This window comes from Anas platyrhynchos, chromosome 26 (genome assembly GCF_047663525.1).
Source record: "Anas platyrhynchos isolate ZD024472 breed Pekin duck chromosome 26, IASCAAS_PekinDuck_T2T, whole genome shotgun sequence".
Classification (NCBI taxonomy): domain Eukaryota; kingdom Metazoa; phylum Chordata; class Aves; order Anseriformes; family Anatidae; genus Anas; species Anas platyrhynchos.
Window position 1 is genome coordinate 219,463 of NC_092612.1, and position 21,560 is coordinate 241,022.

Sequence of the window (21,560 nt, forward strand, 5' to 3'; positions counted from 1 at the left end):
CGCGCCCACGGGGAGCACCCGCGGCAGGGCCGAGGCTTTGCCCGGAGCCCCACCTGGGCGGCTCGGTTGGAAGCCCGAGGCGTTGCTGTTCCAGAAAGCTGTCGCCGTTTTTTTGAAGGCAGCCAAGTTCCATCCCCAAATTCCCTCCCAGGAGGGGGCCCGGGGACACAGCGCTCGTCTCCTGGGGACGCCTTTGTCCTCCTCGACGCTCCCCAGCTCGTGCCGTGCCCCTGCCAGACCCCCAGAGCATCCCACAAGTCCTCAACCGCGAGGCAGAGCAGGTACTGGGAATGCTTTCAGCTCGAGGGGGCTCGAATTGAATCCGCAGGATCCCGTTACTGGGAGTGCCTGGAAGGCGCTGGCGCTGCATTCCTGCAGGATTCGTGACGCCCTGCGGACAGAAGGCAGCACTAGGACAGCGGGGCACAGCAACCGGCCCATCTGTCCATCCGTCCGTGGAGAGGGAAGGAACAGCCCCAAACAGCGCACGTGGGACTAGACTCAGACCTGGGGACTTCCAGCAATCTCTGGGCACTGCGGGACTTGGCAGATCCTCTTGCATCACGTGGCATCCTCGGTATAGTCCAGGCTGTGCTCACTTGTTCCTGGAGCACACGTTAGCTTTATAAACACATAAAGATAGATAAATATATATAGATAGACCTGTATACACTCAGCTCAGTCCGCGTGGCTTTCCTGGCACTAGTCTGAACAAGCCTCCACTTCTCTCCAACCTTGTATAAATCTATCCGTCCGCTGCTACAAAGGTCTCTTAAGCAATCCGAATGTTACCACCCCTGTTTTCTTACTGGTGTTTTTTTCCCAGCTCACACAAACTGATGGCCCACTTCTAACCCAAGCCACTGTCCTTTCTTTGAAGGGTCTGCCAAGTCCCAGTGTCCCTGTTGCATCTAATACTGCCAGGATTGCGCAGTCCAGATGCTTGGGCAATGCAGCTGTTAAAAAAAAAAAAAAAAAAAAAAAAAAGTAATGAGAGTAATGAGATATCTTAACCTGCATTTTCCTGGGAAATGAGGAGGGCCCTCACACCTCCTCTGCACTGCATCTCACTCACCCTCCATGAACCTCACCTGCCTCTGTCCTGCAGAGATGCCCCTGGCAGCCTGGAACTCGGGGCCAAGCACCTGAGGGCCATGGAGAACACCGTGCTGCCGCCAGCTGTTGACGTGGACAAGGGCTTCACCATGGCCTTTGTGGTGCTCGTCTGCCTCTTCCTGCTGGCCGTGGCGATGCGGTGCGCCAAGCTCGTCGTGGACCCCTACAGCACCTTCTCAGCCTCCACCTGGGAAGAGGAGTAGATGAACCGCGCAGGTGTGCACAGTGTAATAAGTGGTAGGAACCAAACCACTCTCAGAATAATCTTTATCAGAGCCAAGTTTATTAAGCAAGGATTCAAGCAGGCAAAACAGCGCTGGGCGGCTGCGGAGTCTCTGCTCCACCAACGGCACGCACCTCACCCCCGCCAGCATCCCCCTTTTATAGCCTGGTTGTTCAGGGTGTACGTGGCGTATCCTGGTATGTCCTGCGGTTGCGTGTACTGTTGCTAGGGGGTCGTCTCAGACCTCCTGGTGGTCGTGAGGATGAAGGCCGTAGTCTTCCTCTGCGTTGCAGGTTGCGATCTTGCTGAGCAAGCACTCTCCATGTTCTGATCAGGATGGGCAGCTGGAAACTCTCCAGCTATACAGGGTTGTCACAGCCCCCACAGGCTTTCCCCCCGGTTTGATTAACAAACTTATTATACAATATTTATTACATGTGGGGCCCCGCATCCCCCTGTGCCAGGCCCCACTACCCCCCCCCCCCTTCCCCGCTGCGTGCTCCGGGGCTCCCAGGGCCCTCATCGCCCCCGGGCTCGCCCCCCCCCGGGGCCCTACCCCCGCCGCCCCCTAGGTGGCAGCCCCGTGCATTTCCCGGGCCGCGGCCCCTTTAACGCGCCCCCCCCAGTCCCTCCTTTCGCACATGCGCCTTGGCTCGCCCTACCCTCGGGGCTTGGCGCGTGCGCAGTGCCGCGGCTCCCCCGCCGCGCCGGCCGGAGAGGGAGCGCTGCGCTCCTCGGGCTGCCGGTACCGGAAGTGACGTCCTGCTGCTTCCTGTCGGGTGCAGCGCCCCTCCCCCTTCCTCCCCCCGTTCCTCAGCCTCCTCCTCGGTAACCGGGGGCGGGCCCGGGGGCCGCGGAGGGGGCCGGGAGGGGCCCGGGGGCGGCCGAGCCGGGCCGAGGGGAACGGGGAGCCGTGGGGCGAGGCGAGGGGAGGGGAGGGGGCGACGAGTTCCCTACGTGGGGGGCGGGCCTGGGGCTGCAGGGCCCTGCGGAGGCCCCGGGCCGAGGCGCCTCAGGCAGCCTCCCGCGGCCCCCGTTCCCCAGCGCCGTCCCGCCGCCCGCCCCTCCGCGCACCCGGCGCTCCCAGCGGCGTTGGGGGGCCGGGGGAGGGGTCGTGGCTCGGAGCATCCCGGGGCTGGGAGTTACAACGGTCCGGGCCGCTGGCTTCCAAAAAACGGAGCTTGTGCTGTTGCCCGGGCTGTGCCTCGGGGAGGGCGTACTGCAGCCAGAGGGTCTCGCCGGGCGTTTCTCACCTGTCTGTGGTTTCAGGCGTGCAGCACAAATGGATTCGCAGGAGATCAAAGAGCTGCAGCAAGAAGTGATGGAGGAGCTGGGGATCTCCATGGAGGAGCTCCAGGACATCATTGATGAGGAGCTGGAGAAGTTTGAATGCATAAAGCAGAGGAAGCAGCAGCTGGAGGAGCTGGAGAAGTGTGTGAAGCAGAAGGAAGAAGAGGTGGCTCATGTTGACCGGCTCTTTGATGATGCTTCAAGGTGGGTGTGCTTGGAATTGTAGCCCTGGAATTGTGTCTGAGTGCAGCCTCAGAGAGTAGAGGAGGGGGCAGATCAAGTGGCAGAGTCCCATGTTTTGAGTGCTGCCCATTTCCCTTCCATGTAGACTGACACCGTGGTTCTGCATTGATTCATTTGTATGTGGTTATTGAGGGATAATTAAAATTATTCCCCTGTGGCTTTGGATCCTTCAGGTGAATATTCTTACCTCACCTCATGACGGTTGTATTTAATTAGTAACTCCCCAGTGGTTTTTCTGTAATATTGTGAGATGTACAGTTGGATTCACCTCATCTTTTGCTGTATCTGTCTCTTTTTCCCCCCAGAGCCATTGATAAATGTGAGATACTGGTAAAGGATCTATACTCCAAGCTAGGCCTCCAGTATCGCGAAAGCAGTTCTGAGGACGAGGACTTGGCTGCCAAACCTACAGAAGTGATTGAGATCCCCGATGAGGATGATGATGATGTTATGAGTATCGATTTGGGCTGGAAGAACAGTTCAGTATCTCGTTGTGCCACATGGTGATAAGGAAGGGGTGGAGATATGAGCATGTCTTGGAGCAGGGGGGAAATGAGAGGAATAATGGTGCCATAAAGTTGGCCATAAACCACAGTGGTCCTGAAGCAGAAGGTGGAATGGTAAATGCCTTCAGTTTGTGTGAGGAACACTACCACTTGCATGGTCTGCCAAGGCCCCTGTAACTGTTCCATGGTTCCTGGAGTTTGGATTTGTTCAGGTGCCAAGCTGGGACCTTCCTTTTTTCCACTTACCTGGTTATTGTCCCCATCAAATGCTGCCTCTGCTGTGGAGAAGGTGCAAGTGCAGCATGTCATGCATCTAGAAAGGCTCACTTGATGACTTAGTAAATGTCTTATTTGAGTGGATCTCCTGCCAAGGACAGAGGCAGCTTTTGAACGGTTGCTTTTCACTGCTCCCTTTTCTTTCAGTGACTTTGTAGAATGGATTCTTCATCCCCAAGGTGTTTTAAACTACTTCTTTTCTCTCTAAACACAGGTGATACTAATCCCAAAATTGTAAAGGATCAGACTCTGGTGAGTTGGCAAAGACTTGACTATGGTGTACTTCTGTAGTTGAGTTTTGCTGGAACACTTAGAACATCGTTGTATTTGGTGGGGAAAGAAAAGTTGCATGCTTTTTCTTATTCTCTTTATCTTTCCTTCTCTTCAGCTGCGTGAAGCCATGGCTGCAATGAGGAAATCTGCCCAGGATGTTCAGAAATTTATGGATGCTGTGAACAAGAAAACAAATGCCCAGGATGCACTAAAAGGTCAGTGTGTGAGAGCTTCCTGGAGCTGACAGGTACTGGCTGACACCTGCATGTGCCCTACCCTTGGGCCTGTCTGAATCTTGGGCCTGTTTGTTTTCTTTCCGAAAAAGAAAAGTACAATTTCTTTCTTTTCTGTTTCCCCGATGGAAAGACCAATTAGGATATACTGATTGCAAATTTCTGTTTTGTTTCTTTATGCCCTTTCCAAAACCAAATACAAATGGTAGTGTTCCCGTAACACGAGAGCTTTTTAGTGCTACTTAATCCTCCCGTATTGATTACTCCATCCAGAGGCACTTAAAATTACTAGAAGAAGCAGGGGTGCTTCCTGTCTCAGGTCTCACAGACACTCTTCCATTGCATGTGTAAGACAAGGAGTCCTTGGGCAGTTTCTGGCTTACTTCTGATTGTTCTTTGGGTAGATGTGCAGACCCCTCAGCAAACTCCTGCCCCTCTCCAGTCTGTTGGACCTGCTGCAGCTGGGAGTGATCTCAGCAATGATGGTGATCTGAACATTGGCATGAGGATCCTGGGCAAGAAGAGAACCAAAACATGGCACAAAGGAACTCTGATTGCCATCCAGCCTGTCGGTATGTCCTGTGCTTGCTGATGTCTTGGTGCTTCTGGCTTTCACTAAGCTTTGGTTTGCTAATTACTTTGAGCAGTTCCCTGTGTGTCAGAGCACCTAATGTCACTTGAAAGAAGATCCAGTGAAAAGCACTGGACACTAATACAATGTTGTGAAGGTGACACGTCACCATAATGACCTTCTGCCATCCAAATTCATTTGTGAGAGGCTTTCAAAAACGTTCTGAGCGTGGTCAGAGTTATGTATGGTACTAGACTTCATGTGTGAAATCACATAGCTTCTATTGAGCTTGCCCTGTTGAAATGTCTTTCAGGTGCTGGTAAGAAGTACAAAGTAAAATTTGACAACAAAGGGAAGAGTTTGCTTTCTGGCAATCATATTGCTTATGACTATCATCCCTCCCCGGAGAAACACTATGTTGGGAGCAGGGTTGTGGCAAAATACAAAGATGGGAATCAGGTGTGGCTGTACGCTGGCATTGTGGCTGAAACCCCAAATGTGAAGAATAAAGACAGGTATTAATTCTCCTCCACAGTCCTGCCCCCTCTCTTTTTTCCTCTTCCCCCCCCCCCTTTTTTTATAATTAGAAGGGAATTTTCTATTGTAGAAGCTACCTTCTTTTCTGGCCTTTCCAGGGACTTAGTTCTCAATGTTTTTTCTTCAGCTTTTCTTATCTATGAAAGCTTTGGGTGGAGTTTCTCTTCTATTACTTGTGTCCCTGAGTCAGAAATTATATTTGGTAGTTCATTCAAATTATCACACAAAGGTAACTCTGCACTGCTCGAGGCATATAATATGGCGTTAGCAAATATGAGTCCTAGAAGTGTTTGTTGCCAGCAATGCTGCCAAAACACTTGAGGAGAAGAAACAGCATGTTTAAAGCAGTCTCTTCAGCTGCATATAAATAAGGGGCAGGGCTTCTTCGATGTGGTTTTGGCTTGTGGTCTTTCTAAGAAGATTCATAAAGGGTATAATCACCCTGCCTGGTTCAAATGTGGCTCTGCCATAAATGCCTAATTGTGTAAAGTCCTATCTGATAAGTGTTTAATAACTGAAAATGAATTGCATTTATTAGTCATACTGCAAATTTACTCCTCCTGGCTAGACTAGCTGTAATACTGATCTCTTGTAATGCAGCCTTGACTGGGCTCTGTGTTCTGACACTGTTGTCTGGAGGCACGCAGTACCGAGTTGGTGCCCTGTCAGCCTTGTGGGCATAACCCTGGGAGCTCCCGGTCCCCTGTAGGCACTGAGACCTCTTCCATGCTCATCTCTTGTCTGCAGGTGGGGCCCTGGCAGTGTCCCCCAGCTCCCCCAGCTCTCTCCCTGTGGTGCTCTTTGAGTCATGGCATGCAGCCTCATGTGCTGCTCTGTCCCAAAGACTCCAAAAATATCTTTGCTTGCAGAAATTAAGAGCAATTAAACCCTCTTTTCCCTCCCTGTGGCTGAGGCACAGAGGGAGTCTGGAGTTGAGGGAAGAGCGCCTGGCTGTGCTATGCTGCTCTGAAGTCTTTGGGCAGCTTCTCTTTTTGTTGTCTTTGGGAGCACAGGCATAGCTCTGGGCTGTTTGGAAACAGTGAGAGTGGCAGTACTGGGAAGCTCATGAGCTTCTGGCAGAAATGATCATTTATTTTCTGTCTTCATCTGTCATGCCTATTTGAGGGCCTTTGTGACTGGTAGAAGAAAGAGGAAGGTTTCTCTGCTTCCATTATATGATGCGTAGCTGCATTTTATTTAGTTGCATTTCTAATTTCCAACTTGTAACACACATTCTCTTTGCTTCTTTCTAGATTCCTGATCTTCTTTGATGATGGCTATGCTTCATATGTCAAGGAATGGGAGCTGTACCCAATCTGCAGGCCACGTGAGTGATCTCTGCCTCTCCTATGTCCTAACACTGAAATTTTATGGAGGGCTTTTGAGCATATGAAGGAGCCTCGCTCAAAAGTAGAGGTTATGCATGTCACCTTCCAGTGCTGTGCCTGTGGAGATTTGCCTTGCGTATGAAGCGTGAGAAAATAACAGTTTCTTACCCGCACAGTGAGTGCACTCCTTGCTCTCTACATGCCTTAGCATGGCTACATGCCCTACCACCAAGATTGCTGCTTGATTGTTCTTACGTAAACATCAGTCTGGGATCTCACTGAAAAAGAATCAAAGATTCTCTTTGTAAAAGTCTTTCATCATCTTCATTTTCTCCTGTCCATCCCTTTCTGAACAGTTAAAAAGACTTGGGAAGACATAGAAGATGTTTCTTGTCGTGATTTCATTGAGGAGTACATCACAGCCTACCCCAACCGTCCCATGGTGCTGCTGAAGAATGGCCAGCTGATCAAAACAGAATGGGAAGGGACCTGGTGGAAATCCAGAGTGGAAGAAGTGGATGGCAGCCTGGTCAAAATCCTTTTCCTGGTATGGCAATTTCCCTTCTACTGTTAGAAGGGGAAGATGGGCTTAGATTTGAGTGAGGGGTCTGATCAAATCCAGATTCATTGCTAATGTCAGACAGTTTTGGACTAGGCAGGTGTTTTGCTTGCTCTGCGAACTTCCACTGTATAGATGTGAAGGTGAGACTTAAATTAGATGATGAAAACTTCAAAAGCTCTTTAAAGTATTTTGCACGTAAAACTTTAAGAGCAAACTGCAATTAACAGATGAATAAGAAAAAAAAACTATCATCCGCACATGTTCTGTCCTGGTCCTTTCTTGATGTAAGCTCCTAGCAATGTGTTCTGTCCAAGTGCTGGTTTGAGAAGCAGGAGAGAAACAGAATCTGCAACATTCTGCTTGCTCAAGTTCTACAAATTGCAGAAAAAGAGACTTACTTTTCTGTGCCTACTTGGGTCCCTTTTTGCTGAAATAACTGCGTAGCAACTGGTGCTGAGAAAGATGTGCATTTTCAGACTTTACCATCACTGTCCTAGAACAGATTCCTTTTCATGCAGAGGAGTTCACATATCACCTGGGGTAGTCTGGCTTCTCCAGCAGTGCCTTGCTGATCAGTTGTTGGACTGAGAAGAGAGCTGCATGTGATGTTTGAGGTCTTGGTAGTGGGCCTCTATCTAGACTGGAGGCAAAAGTGGGTCTGTAGTCAGTGTTACCCTGGACATGATGAAGTATTTACTGCCTTGGCTATATGGTCTTTCATGATCCTTCAGTTTGATGCTTTGTCTCCTCAATTCAGTCCTGCTGACTTTAAAAGCATCACTGCTGTCTCCTGGGTTTATATCCTTCATCTAGGAAGCTCTTGCTGTGTTGTGAGTGGTGCTGCCTTCTCCTTTTTGCAGGATGACAAACGCTGTGAGTGGATTTACCGGGGTTCCACACGCCTCGAGCCCATGTTTAGCATGAAAACTTCCACAGCCTCTACCCAGGAAAAGAAGCAAAGTGGACAAGCAAGAACTCGTCCCAATGTCGGTATGTTTAATGTGTGTCCTGGAATTTGAACGAATGCATTGTGGGCATTTTTGTCCATTTTCTTGTTTTGCTTCTTTTTTTTTTTAGTAGAACTCCTGGAGTGTGAGATCTACAAAGGGCTTTATCTACCGGCATAAGGATGTAGCAAAAGCAGACCACAGTTGTGTGAAGTGGCCAGAATCTGTTTGTGGTGACTGGCTGTGACTCAGAGATCAGCCAGTTGCCCATTGTTAATTGCAAATGCTTATGTCTTGGTTGCCTTCATGAACTAAGTCAATGTTTTGTGACTAGTGCAACAAACTTTGTTTGATGCAGAGACTTCCCTTGTTGACATTTTGCTTTTTCTTCTTCCACACTAGGTGCTGTCCGGAGCAAAGGGCCTGTAGTACAATATACACAAGATTTAACCGGAGCTGGTACTCAGTACAAACCTCTAGAGCAAATGCAGGCAGCGTCGTTGGCTGCACGGTCCATTTCTCCACAGCTTGCTGAGATGGAGTAAGTACTTGAGTCAGTTGTCTGCTTCCGCCACTACCTCCTTTTTGTTTTGTGTCCTGTGCTCAGCTCTTTCAGGCACCATGCTTTCTGTGTAGAGGAATCCTCAGGTGCAGGTTTCCTCCATGGCTAGACTTATTTCCTGGTTATACAAACTGTTTTTAGTTGTCCTTCTGGGAAAAACTATAGATAAAGGCTGCTGGATGACTAACTGGGGGTGGGAGGGCTGACAGCCCAGCACCCCCTGAGCCAAATGCCTCGTTCTTACCCAGGGCTAAAGCTTCGCACTTAACGTATTTCCAAGTTAGAACATTTGCTGCTTCTCTTCTGAAAATCTGAATTGCTCCCTCGTGTCACGTCCAGGCACTGGTCTCCGGCTGCCTTGCATTCCTCCACTTGGACTGACCTGCTCACAGACCTCAATGACTTACAAGGCACTGAGAACTCAGGATCAGTGGTCGGTCTTGGTGGTCGTGAACCAAACCAGATAAAACTAAGCTACGGCCAAGTCACACACGTGCCTCCTCCCACCAGGGGCCCAAGTGGGATGTTCTCAGAGGTGCAGGTTTGTGCTGAAGGAGGCCCGGATGAAGGAGGAACTCAACCTTGTGATGAAGGGAGCATGTCTGAGAGCACCAGGGTACCTGAGCATGTGCTCTGGGACTTTGTAGGGGAGAGAGATGCTGTCCCAGTTCATTTTTGTCACCAATGTGGATTTCCCATCCGAATTTATGGACGCCTGGCTCCGTGCCAGCATGTTTTCTGCTGTGACTGTGCCTTGCTACATGGGCAAAAGGGAGAAAGGAGATGCCCCAGCTGTAAGGAACCTGTGCAGCAAGTGAACTTTTACTCGCCAGATGCTCTTTAGGTGTAGCAGCGTGTCAGAAACCCTGTCTGCCCCCAGCCTCCATTCTCAGAATTGGATTCCTCTCCCAATACCAGTGCAATATGACTCATTCTGCCCCTGGATGTGGGGACTAACTAGGAAATGCTCCTCCTGTTCTGTTCTGACCTGAGACTTCAGAATTGAAGCCACAGTCCTGTTCTTCATCTCTTGCATAACCAAGAAGAGAGGCCCAGAGCCAAAGGAGGTCTGCTCCAGCGTGAGGAATGCAATGCTGGCTCCTGGACCTTCAGTCTAGGGCTCCACCTGTGAACGGAAGAAGAGCTGTGCTGTCACCCCAACACTAAGGCACCCTGTCAGGAAGGATGTGCAAAAGCACAACAGGAAGACAATAAAGTTGCACTGCTGGGATCTGTCATCCTGCAGTCTTGCTGACTGACAAATCTCCTTTTCCATTTAACAGTCCTTGCAGTGGTTACAAGAAACACTTTTTTTCTCTCCCCACAGTGGCTTTGACTTTAGGATCTTGTTTTCAGATTTAATACAAGCAGACACTACAGCCTTTTCCCCACCCTGCCACTAAGTATTGAACTACTTCAAAGACAACTGTTTGTTTTTTTGTTTTGTTTTTTTTACACCACTGACTGAAGGCAGCATGCTACTGTCTTGAGGGATACTTTTGGGTTAATTAAACATTGGTTTTAGGCTATTAAAAGTGAGAGATTGATTTCTTTGCTCCAGTGTTTTCTTTACTCTGAGGAAGGCCTGGTTCTCTTCCCTCTCTTTTCAGGCTCTTTTACAGTGCCAGGGAGCTGCCAGTGTCAGCCATTTCTGGCTGTCTAAAGTCAGTTGACAGAAGCATCTTTCTATTGCTCTTAAATTTCTAAATGTGTGTTTAACACCTTGCCTGTAAGGCAGATGTTTGCTGAAGTTGTCACCCCTTCCTGCTCTTACTGCCTCTTTGTTTTATGCCCTGATAACATAACTGTGTTTTTCTACCTGTGGAAAAACTAGTGCCTTGCTTGGGGTGGCTTTTGTTTTATCAGTATAAATGGACTGAAAACTTACACTGTTGTTTTCTCTGAGTGTGAGGACTGTCTTCCAGGTCACTCCCGCTGTCCTGATACTGTGTATTGGGCTGCAGAGGTGTTTGGGAGCCCCTCATAGCCCTTTTGTCAGTGATACTGTTACATTCCCTCATACATTCTTATCTCAGTACTTGTTAGGGACAAAAGAGCCTTCTGTACTTCTTGTTCCTCCCACTGCTCAGTACTGTAGCACTGACTGAGCCTCTGTAAAGTCATTTCTGCTGTTGCAGGGGTTTCTTCATGCCCTGGTTTGTCCAGCTTCCTGAAGTGAAGGCCTTGCTTGTTACATTCCCTCTCACCCTCATGCCTCACTTTCAAATAAATAGCTTTACAGCAGAACTCACTTTTAGAAGTGGCTGAATTCTGACATCTGGTTGGAATTATTGTGGGACTGCAAACAGCACATGGAATCGGAAGTGAGCTAATTTCCACCATCGTTAGGAAGAACCTGTTCAGTTTCTTTTGGCTGGGCACTGTTAACATCAGTGGGTGAGGGTTATTTTGGCTGCTCCTGCCTGTCTGAGTCCTACCAGTTGTATGAACGTATGCACATTGCAAATCACCTCCCTTCTTCCCTTGTGCAGATGCTCTGACAGTCAGCTGGCCCAGTCGAGAAAGCAAGTGGCCAAGAAAAGTACTTCCTTCCGTCCTGGCTCTGTGGGCTCTGGGCAGTCTTCACCTTCTTCACCTGTTCTAAGTGAAACACCTCCTGCTGGAAGGACCAGTGCATCCCAGCAACATCGGTAAACAAAGCTTGTTCACACTTGGTACACGTGCAGCAGAATCCCTAGGTCCTTCTGAGAGTTTGGGGGTGCCAATACACATTTGGGGCTTGTTTATTTTAGTGCAGGTCTTTTTGTATGGACTGAAACCTTTGCCAGCTTGTCTGGTCTTGAGCATTTGTTGTCATCTTACCTTATTTTCCCTCCCAGACAACCGTTTGGTACATTTTGTTATGGACTTGAGCTTGGAGGGTCTGTTATCAGTACTGACCAGCAGTTACCCCAGCAGGGCCCTGGCCATAGGCTTTGACATGCTTGTTTTTGAATGACTCCTGTTTCCACAAGCTTTCTGGGGCTTGAGCGTGGAGCTGTTATTAATCTATATCTGCAGGTGGCTTTTCCACAGTGGTGGCTTTGTCACAGTACAGAAGCCATTGATCCTTGTTCTGAGATCACAGCTGGCTTGTTTCTGCTTCCTTAGTTCTGATTATTTTGTGTGTGTGTGTGTGTGTGTGTGTGTGTGTGTTCACTGTGGCTGGTAACCATCCCTTTGGGACATGTGCTGCCTTACTATAAGGGAATGCTGGAACTTGTGTCTGATTGAGCTCAGTAGGAAAGCCAGTGAGGTGTCCCAGTGCGTAACTAGCAGCTGCTTTGTTAGGAATTAAGTGTCTAAAATCCATTGCCAGATTTAGGAGCCAGCACCGCTCTTCCTTAAGCTGCAGTTATTCAGCTTGTTCCTTTTAATGTAACAGGTTCTCAAGTGGCCAGGCAGGCACTGGCACAGCACAGACCTTCCATGGCATGATGGACCGTGTGCCCAACGAGCCCTCTTACCGAGCCCCGCTGGAGAAGCTCTTCTACCTGCCGCATGTCTGCAGCTACACCTGCCTGTCCCGCGTCCGTCCCATCCGCAGCGATCAGTACCGCAGCAAGAACCCCCTGCTCATCCCCCTGCTCTACGACTTCCGACGGATGACGGCCCGCAGACGGGTTAACCGCAAGATGGGCTTCCACGTCATCTACAAGACACCGTGCGGGCTGTGCCTGCGAACCATGCAGGAGATCGAACGCTACCTTTTTGAGACAGACTGTGACTTTCTTTTCCTGGAGATGTTCTGCTTGGACCCATATGTGCTGGTAGATCGCAAGTTCCAGCCCTATAAACCCTACTACTACATTGCAGACATTACTAAGGGCAGGGAGGATGTGCCCCTGTCTTGTGTCAATGAGATTGATAACACCCCACCACCACAGGTGGCCTACAGCAAAGAGCGCATCCCAGGAAAAGGGGTCTACATCAACACCAGCTGGGAGTTCCTCGTGGGCTGTGACTGCAAAGACGGCTGCAGAGACAAGTAGGTGACTCCTTGTTTGCTGCTGGGACTGGTGGGTGGGGGCCAGCACCTGGACTGTGCTGCCTGCCCCGATAACAACCCTTTCCTGGCTCAGCTGAACAAACTGCAGCATTTGATGAGACCTTCGGATAGATTGTTGATGTCTTCAGCCTCCCAATTAACCTTAGCATTGTGGTAAAGCTGAGCTCTCAATATGCTGTTTGTGTAGTCTTTTTCTTTTACAGCATTTATGCTTCTGATCTCAGCTATGTGATACAGCGTTTGATTCTGCTGTTTTAAAGTTGTGCGGAGTGGTTTTTCCCCAGGGGCTGTCCAAGGTGGACCTGCAGTGGACTTTAAGCCCATGCAGCCCTGGTGGGCCACAGGTTTTACTCCTGATCAAGTCTTGGGTGCACATATATGTGCAGAAAGATGCAGCTTTTTAATTCCTGCAAAACTGGTGTGTAAAACTAACCTCTGGGGCCTGGGTGGGTTTTTGTGTCTGTCTCTAGATCAAAATGTGCTTGTCACCAGCTGACAGTTCAAGCAACTGGCTGCACTCCAGGCGGGCAGATCAACCCCAATTCAGGATACCAGCACAAAAGGCTGGAAGAATGCCTCCCAACAGGGTGAGTAGAGCTGTGCCATCTCTTCTCACAAACACCAGCCCCAGAAACTTGGCCTCTGATGCTATCAAGAGGCAGTATTTCCTGAAGCTGAGTGCAGATACTGAAAACCTGCCTCTCTGTTCTTGATTCGTCTGTTAATGTGTGGCCTAGGGTGTCTACGCATTGCTGTGGTATCTGGCAATTACAGCCTCACAGTCTCCCTGCTCTGCTGAGCTTTATGTCACTGCTGTCGCGGGTCCCTTTGCATTGTTCCTGGCACAACATCAAATCTTTGGGATATGTCTTTCTCAGGGAAGGTGATTAAGGTCCCAGAGAGATGTTTCACTGTTCTCCTTTCTTTCAGGGTTTATGAGTGTAACAAGAGATGCAAGTGCAACATTAACATGTGCACCAATCGCTTGGTCCAACATGGTCTCCAAGTCCGGCTACAGTTATTCAAGACTCAGAACAAAGGCTGGGGCATTCGCTGCCTTGATGATATTGCTAAAGGCTCTTTTGTCTGCATCTATGCAGGTAGGATCTCACCCCGCTGAACAAGGAGTTAGAAACCTCTTAGGTTTGAAACAGCTGCTGTGAATGAAAAGCCTTTGTTGAGCCAGTGTTCTTCCAGGTGGTCATATGTATGCAGATACGGAACTAGTTTGTGTTGCTTAACAGGAGGGAAAAAATAAATACTGAAAAGATCTGGTTGTGTCTAGCTTGTGTCAGGCCTCAGATGTATGCTTTGTTTATCTCAAAATGCAAAACCCATTAGAATGGGTGTGAAGCTCTTCCTGTGCTTGTTAAAGAAGCAGGAAGGTAAAAACTTAGATGCTGAATTTGCAGCACTTTGATGCCCTTACCTTGCCCAACTCTGAAACAAAATGCTGCTATGGCTGCAACACCAGCGTCAAGAGAAGTGATCAGATCCCCAGAGCTGGCTCTGTGCACTGAGAGTGAATCAACATATACCTCCTTCCTGTTTACATTGAACCAGTCCCTGAGACATGGGCACAAACCAATAAAATGCAGAAGTTGCACAGCATGGTTGCATTAACTCTGAAAAGAAACTAACCATGTGTATTGCCTGACTTCCTGTGTTTTGTTTTCTTGCCCTTAATATTGTTTCTGTGCTACACCCTCACCTCCAGTCCAAAGCCTTCAGAGAAAAAAGCAGTCACCATGTTTGAATTGCTGTTCAGAGATTTCATTGCTGGAAGCCTGTGTGTTAACAAGGGTCCACTTCAGGTCAGGCGTGTGCTTCAGACTTTTATTACCTCAAGTATTAGGATAATATGTTGTCCTTTCCCAGCCCATCTTTGGAATAAGGTGCTGTCAGTCCTGTTTGTGCATCACCGAGGCCTTGGAGAGGACAAAATGGGTGGGGTAGGAATATAATCTGTGGAAAACTCAGTTTTCTTTTTATTTACCACTGCCAGGGAAAATTCTCACAGATGATTTTGCTGACAAAGAGGGATTAGAGATGGGTGATGAATATTTTGCAAACCTGGATCACATTGAGAGCGTGGAGAACTTCAAGGAGGGCTATGAGAGTGATGCAAAATGCTCATCTGACAGCAGTGGAGTCGACCTCAAGGAAGAAGAGGAGGAAAACACAGGCACTGAGGAGCAGGAGGAGTCCAATGAGGACAGCTCTGATGACAACTTCTGCAAGGATGAAGACTTCAGCACCAGTTCAGTATGGCGCAGCTATGCGACACGACGGCAGACCCGTGGCCAGAAAGAGAACGGGCTGTCGGAGACAGCCTCCAAGGATTCAGGGCTCACCCGGCAAATCAGCCACGATGAGATGGCAGTAGCTGCCTCCTGTAAGCTGCCAGTGTCGGAGGAGACCTCCAAAAACAAAGTAGCTTCGTGGCTAAGCTCCAACAGCATGTCTGATGGCTTCCAGGACCATGACAGTGCCTCCTCCTTCAGGATGGGTGAAGGTGGTGAAGCCAAGGCCTGCAAAACAGATCTCCCTGTTGAGAGAGAGAAAGCATCTGCTCCTGCCCTGGGCGATGTGGATGGAGAGTCAAAGGCACTGAAGAAAGATGTAAGGAAGGTTTGTGGAACTGGGATATGTGTATTTCAGCCTGCTTTGCAGGCATGGATGTAGAAACTTAAGACACAGATGTGCCTTAGCTGTGCTCTTGCTTGAATGGGTTTTCAGCACAACTAGGTTGACTGTGGTGCTGTTGGATGTGTGTCCCCTTGCCCTGTTTACTTGGCTTTTGCCACCGCGGGGGACATGGAGGTGCCTTTCCCTTCCTTGGTCATGTGGTGGCACAGAGGCTGTGAACAAATGACTCAGCATGAGCTGGGCTGAGCTTGCCCCAGCTCAGCACCGCTCCTGCCCCATGGTGCTGGGTGCCTATGCAGAGGGTGTTCAGCCCTGAGAAAGGGAGCCACCATAGCCCCTGCCTGGCTGCCTGAGCTGGTGTGGAGTGAGCTCAGTCAGGGCTGGGGACAGTGTGTAGACGGAGGTGGTCTCTGTCCATCCTCTTGCTCTGGAGAAGGGGACTCAGAGCCCCACCAATGAGTGTTAAAGGTAGGGGACCTGCAATCATAACTTGGCCCTTCTGGAACACCCCAATGACTGGGTGTCACTCTGAGCAATAGGGACACCCAGGCTGATGTTTTGCAAGCATATCCACAGAAGGGTTGAAGAATGCTCCAAAAAGGAGAAATCTTAATCTTCTGTGTTTGTCTTTTGTGCAGGAACATGAAGATTCAAGCAAATTTCCTGGGTAAGATTTCTTAAATCAGATTTTCCTGCTTTTTATTTCCAAATTTCTGTCAGAACCCTAGCACTGCAGCAATTCATTCAACTCTGTTACTGACATTGCCGGAGGGAGCTGAGAGGCTGGGAGGGCCTGGGCCCTGGTGGAGGGCCCTGGTGTGTGCTGGCAAATTAAATGCTTGGAGATAATGGTCTCTCCCACGTCTGCTTTTTTCAGCTGCTGGATCTCTATCTGGCATGCAGACAGGCCTGGTGGAGATGGAAGTATGACGTGCTCTTCTCACCTCCATAGGCTAAGCGACCTGGGAAGGATGTATGGCTACAACCCGAGCCCTCCCAAACTAGAAGGAATCCGGAGGCCAACAAGTAAAACAGCCCTGCTGCAGAGCAGACGACACTCTGTCCCCCTGCAGCCCACCACGGAAGTAAGCACTGACCCTTCAAGCTTCAGACATGGGCTACAAGGGGTGAGCCTGGTTCTGCCTTATATCCCCAAACTGATTTGGTGAAAACCTTGAACTGTTGGGTTTTGTATATGCTGCTTTTGTTCCCAGCTGAGTACCAGAGCAGTGCCTTTGGTTCCTACCTGTGATTTACTTGGAGAATTCTGACTTTTGGAGATTCTTGGAGAATTCAGACAGTGTGGATCTCTCTTGGTTCTGAAAGCCCAAAAATTGGGAGAGTTTGTGTTTGGTCTTCATGTTAGAATGGGATGTAGCACCTTGGTTTGCATGTCCAGCACCCCGGGGATCTATTCCTCTGCAGAGCTGGGGCTAGGAAGCCATCTGTTGGGGAGATAGCCATCACTGGCCTTTGTTTTGGGGGTTATTCTCCCTTCCCTGCAAAAACCCAGAATACCTGATGGGCCAAAGAGGACTCATCTCTGCATTGGTGCCACAGGAGTAAGCAGTCTCCTGTAGCCCCACTGCAGATTGGCCTGTGAGGTGGGGTTTCTGTCCCCTTGTGGTTCAGTGTCCACGTGTGTTTGCAAAAGGGTTTCCTAGAGTATGGAGTAAAAGAGTAAAATACTATTTGGGGAAAAAGGAGCCTTGAATGTCGCTTGAAAAGCATTGGACCAATGTTCTTCCCTACCCAGGCTACACTCATGAGATGCTAATGCCTTTTTGCAGGATGTGCTGACCCTGTCAAGCAGCACAGACAGCGAGGGGGAGAATGGGCAGACAGTGGCAGGGCAGGCCCAGGGCACCACCAATGACAGCGATGACATCCAGACCATTTCGTCGGGCTCTGAGGAAGAAGAAGGGGATGACAAAAAAAACCCCTCTGGCTCAGGTGAGGATAGTTGCACCGCACTGGGTGAGGAACACTGAGAAATGAGAGGTGTAGCAAGAAATACTGGCCAGAAACTGCCAGGAAGGCAGTGGCATAGCAGCTGTTTTTCACGTCCTGCTCCAAACATCTCTGAGCTGAGCATTACAGCCAAGGCTGGAAGCTTCCCAGTGCTCTGCTTGTGCTAAAACTCTGCAAAAGCCAGTCTTCAAGTTCTACATAATAGTGAATATATAAGAGAAAGCAACTGTGTGATGCTTTTTATGGTGGGTGTCCCATCTCTTCTGGGTTGGGTGGAGGGCTGGGAGATTTCCAGGAGCCATTTCAAGGTGGTGCTTTAGATTTGAGCTACATCTTGAAGAGGCTTATCACCCCTCTGTGAGAGCAGAGCACCTTGGGTTGGCAGCACTACTGTGGGGTTCCTCTTCTGAGAGATGACGAGAGGAAATGGCAGCCATTGCTCCTATGTTGTGGCAGGTCCTGTTAAGAGGCAGGTGGCAGTGAAATCCACCCGAGGTTTTGCCCTGAAATCTACTCATGGGATTGCCATCAAGTCAACCAACATGGCAGCGGCCGACAAGGGTGAGAGTGTACCTGTCCGCAGAACCACACGCCAGTTCTACGATGGAGAGGAGTCTTGTTATATCATCGATGCTAAACTGGAGGGGAACCTGGGCCGTTACCTGAATGTGAGTCACAGCCCTCAGCAGCTCTGTGGGAGCGCTGCTTGAGTGTGATTTGAATTAATCTGACCTTGGATAACCACCCTAAACCTTGGTTTGTTGTCCCTGCCTGTCTCTGTTGCGTTGGGTTGCTGCTGTGTGGTATGATGCTGGTTAGGAGCTGAGCCACCTCCTGGCCACCCCAGCCCCTCCTCGAAGGGTACAAGTGGGTGATTGTTGCTGATTTGGGCAAGATTTTGGATGTATTTGGGGTGAAACTAACCCTGCTGCTCCAGTACAGTGGTTTCACTCCTTTCCTGGATAGCAGACAAACCTGTTTGCCCCTTGCTTCAAGGTGGCAATGGAAGCCCTGAAAATAGGGCATGAAGAGGGAATGTCTCTGGTTTTCTTAGTACCCTTAGCATCTGAGAAGAGAAAGGGACAGATCTGAGGTAACCTGTGCTTTTAGTGGGCCTCTTCCTCCCCAGGAGTAGATAAACACAAACAAAAAGGGAAAAGAGCTCGGCTAGTAGGATCATTCCCCACCCCCAGAGTGAAATAGGGGAGGCTGTTCCAGCCCCATGACGTGTGGTAAGTGGGATGGCCAAGTCAGTCCTTCCAATGACCGTTACCTTTGCCTACTTGGATCTAATGACTCATCACTAGTCATGCAGGCAGGGGAAGGAGTGTGCCCTGTCTCATCAGGATTTCACTGAACACAGCAGTCAAATCAGGAATGCTGCTTGTTTATTAAGGGTTATATTTATTACTGGCTGGTCAGCATCCCTCCTGACACAGGAACTTACTTAGTGCTTGTCTCTGGTCCATTTGCAGCATAGCTGCAGCCCAAACCTCTTCGTGCAGAATGTTTTTGTGGATACACATGACCTCCGCTTCCCCTGGGTCGCCTTCTTTGCTAGCAAGTAAGTCAGAGCGCTTGGGGAAGGGCGGGTGGACTGTGCCCACTGACAATTTGCGGGCCTTGGTTGAATCCAGCCCCTTGGCTGGGGCTCCGTGACCAGTGTGGGCTGCTTCGTCTTGGTGACCACTGCACTGGTTTCATACCAGCCTGAGCAGGGAGAATGGGCTTGAAGATGAGTTGGGTGAAGATCTCTCTTCCCGTGATAGATTCTGCTGCAGTTTGCATCAGTTTGGGGCATTTCCAAGGGGGAGAGATGAGCATGGAGTAGTTGGCTGCCTGGGGTGTTTGAGTCACCAGCAGCAGGATGAGCCGCCACCTCACAGGCAGCACCGGGCAGGGGTAAATCCTTGCTGTGCTCCTCTCTGGCACCACAAGCATGATCTCCCCTTGGTGAAGCCCCATGGGAGTGATTCATCAGGGAACTTTGTCCCTTGTTCACTCTGGAGCCAAATGCAGCTCTGCTGGCTGCTTCACTCTTGCCCTGGGGAAAGCTGGACTGCACTGCCCTGGCCAGAGCAGCTGTATGTAAGCTTTGCTCTCTGCTAGCAGGAGATTCTCCTGTTTGGAACAGCCTATTCTCCCAGCATGTCCTTGTTGTGCACTTACTTTTGTTGATTCTTTCCAGGAGGATACGAGCTGGCACAGAGCTGACATGGGACTACAACTATGAAGTGGGCAGCGTAGAAGGCAAAGAGCTGCTGTGCTGTTGCGGGGCTATTGAGTGCCGTGGGCGGCTGCTCTGAGCCCACTGGTGCCCCCCAAGTGCTCTGGATCCCTGTTGACTGCTGGCCTGGTCCTAGCTTTCCCTTTGTGAGGGTAAAGTACTGTTTCTTCTGAGCAGAGAAGGGTGGTGGTTGTTTACTGGTGACTGTTACAAAGCTGGGTACCACGGCTATGAGTTCTCCTGTTCATTTGAAAATTGGATCATTAGCTGAACACGGACCAGAGCCTGGTGTAATGCACCTGGAGTGGCTGCAGTAGGGGGTAACACCCCAGCCAGCTACCTGATGCTGGGAGCTTTGGCTCCACTGTGTCCCATGGGCTACATTAGCCCTACACCAGTCTGATTTGTCTCAACACCATAGAAAAGGGCATTTGCTGAGCTCTGATGTAGGACAGCTGATGGAGGTCCTTAGCTGTCACAAGCAGCTGTTACTGCTCTCTTCTAGCTCTACTGAATTTAAGACAGAAACCATCAGGCAGCTCCAGCCTACACTGATGGTGCTGCTAGTCAAGTGTTTCCAGCAGGAAATGCTTTGTAGAGACTCGAGGGAAGCACTTCAGCATTGGGATGGAGCTGTTGCTGTCCATGCAGCCTTGGGTCCGGACTGGGAGGGAAGTGACAAGGGTGAGGCTAAGCCGTGTAAGAATGGACCAGTCTGGGGGGTATAGCAATGCAAGTGAATTTGGGTGGAAAAAAGCATCTCTCCTCAGCTCTTAGCTCTTGTAAAAAAAATTGTTTTATTGTTAAAAAGCAATAAAGTGTGTTTTTCTACTGAAAAAACTTGCTCAACTTTACCCCGACTTTTTGGCCACTTCAGTCTGTGTCATGAGGTGAAAGCAATGCCAAGGTTTGCTGTGGTGGCAGAACAGGGGTGAAAAAATTAACCTGCTGCAGCAAGGCCACCCCTCGTGCTGTCACTGTCCTGTCAGCTAACCACTGCTGTGAACTATGCTGGTACAACTGACACATCTCGCAGAACAAAAAGAGAGAGCAGGATTTCTACTTCCTTCAGCAGCTGCCTGCCAGCACTAGATGAGCCCAGACATGTTAAGATGTGCATAATCAGGGGCACGCAGAGGTCAAAAAGGTGTTTTCACCCTCCTTTCCTTATAGCACAACACTCACTACAGCGTCAGCTTCTTCACAAGGAGAAGCCAGTGCGAGGCTGGTGCTGGCAGGCAGGGAGGACGGGACAGCTGCCTGCCAGCCAGGGCCGGCTGCTGGATGTGGCACAAACACCACTACTGTGCTTTACTTTCTCCAAGTACTGAGGTACAATTTTAGGTGTTCTTAGGGGTTGGGGTAGGGAGGAGGAGGGAAGGGCGTGTCCGAGGTTCAAGAATGTCAAGCAAACACTGGCTAAAAGTGGCAGATTTTACAAACCAGATTGTTTGTAGAGCAAAACCACCTGGAGAAGCAATGGAGCAGCAGGAAGAGGGCCGCAGCTCTATGAGCAGGGCTCCAGCCACCGCTGTGTCCTCAGGCACCCGGCCTGAGGGCAGTGCTCAGCCTGCGTAGCTGCACTCCCGCAGGTGCCACACACACACTCCCCAGCCACCAATAAACGGGGTTGGGGGCGGGGGGGAGCAACCAGCAGCTTTCTGAGGCCTCAGTGAGCTCATGCCCAGCATTACAGTCCCACTGAATAGCAGCTTTGTGCTCCTGGTGGGGCACTGCAGGCAGCCACTCCGCTCCCTGTGGGGCCAGGGCTCCCACGCAGAGCAGCAGTCCGCTGAAGCAGCAGCAGCCCAAGCACCAAGCAGGTTCTGAAGTTGGGGACAACTTTCAAAGCAGGAAAACAAACAAACAAACAAACCTCGAATTCTACCCAGTTTTAGCACTGCTCTACTGAAAGCTGAAGGGCTCAATGGTGTGGCATTGCTACAACGCCCCCCCTCCCCCCCCCCCCCCAAGACTGGGCTTGCCTTTCCAGCCACAGATGCTTCCCAGGCTTTTTTTTTTTTTTTTTTTTACAGA

At 49.9% G+C, this 21,560-nt stretch overlaps 1 protein-coding gene across 9 annotated transcripts; it reads left to right on the plus strand.

The window, feature by feature from the left end:
- Positions 1 to 14: 14 nt before the first annotated feature.
- Positions 15 to 20,363, plus strand: SETDB1 (SET domain bifurcated histone lysine methyltransferase 1). 9 transcript variants are annotated; one of them, XM_021277105.3, is made up of 23 exons: positions 15 to 281; positions 1,109 to 1,332; positions 2,609 to 2,833; positions 3,178 to 3,350; positions 3,869 to 3,906; positions 4,043 to 4,142; positions 4,565 to 4,732; positions 5,045 to 5,246; positions 6,522 to 6,595; positions 6,953 to 7,143; positions 8,019 to 8,148; positions 8,508 to 8,646; positions 11,160 to 11,318; positions 12,053 to 12,655; positions 13,147 to 13,263; positions 13,607 to 13,776; positions 14,682 to 15,307; positions 15,964 to 15,992; positions 16,278 to 16,452; positions 17,116 to 17,278; positions 17,753 to 17,964; positions 18,772 to 18,860; positions 19,485 to 20,363. In XM_021277105.3, the coding sequence occupies exons 3-23, from the start codon at positions 2,622 to 2,624 to the stop codon at positions 19,600 to 19,602; spliced, it is 3,888 nt and encodes a 1,295-aa protein (XP_021132780.1). In that variant the 5' UTR covers positions 15 to 281; positions 1,109 to 1,332; positions 2,609 to 2,621; the 3' UTR covers positions 19,603 to 20,363. The 9 variants fall into 9 exon arrangements, with proteins under 9 accessions (XP_021132780.1, XP_071884177.1, XP_071884176.1 ...); XM_072028076.1 differs by having other exon boundaries at positions 19 to 281; positions 14,682 to 15,298; positions 16,278 to 16,410; XM_072028075.1 differs by lacking the exons at positions 15 to 281; positions 1,109 to 1,332 and adding an exon at positions 1,518 to 1,536.
- Positions 20,364 to 21,560: the final 1,197 nt, after the last annotated feature.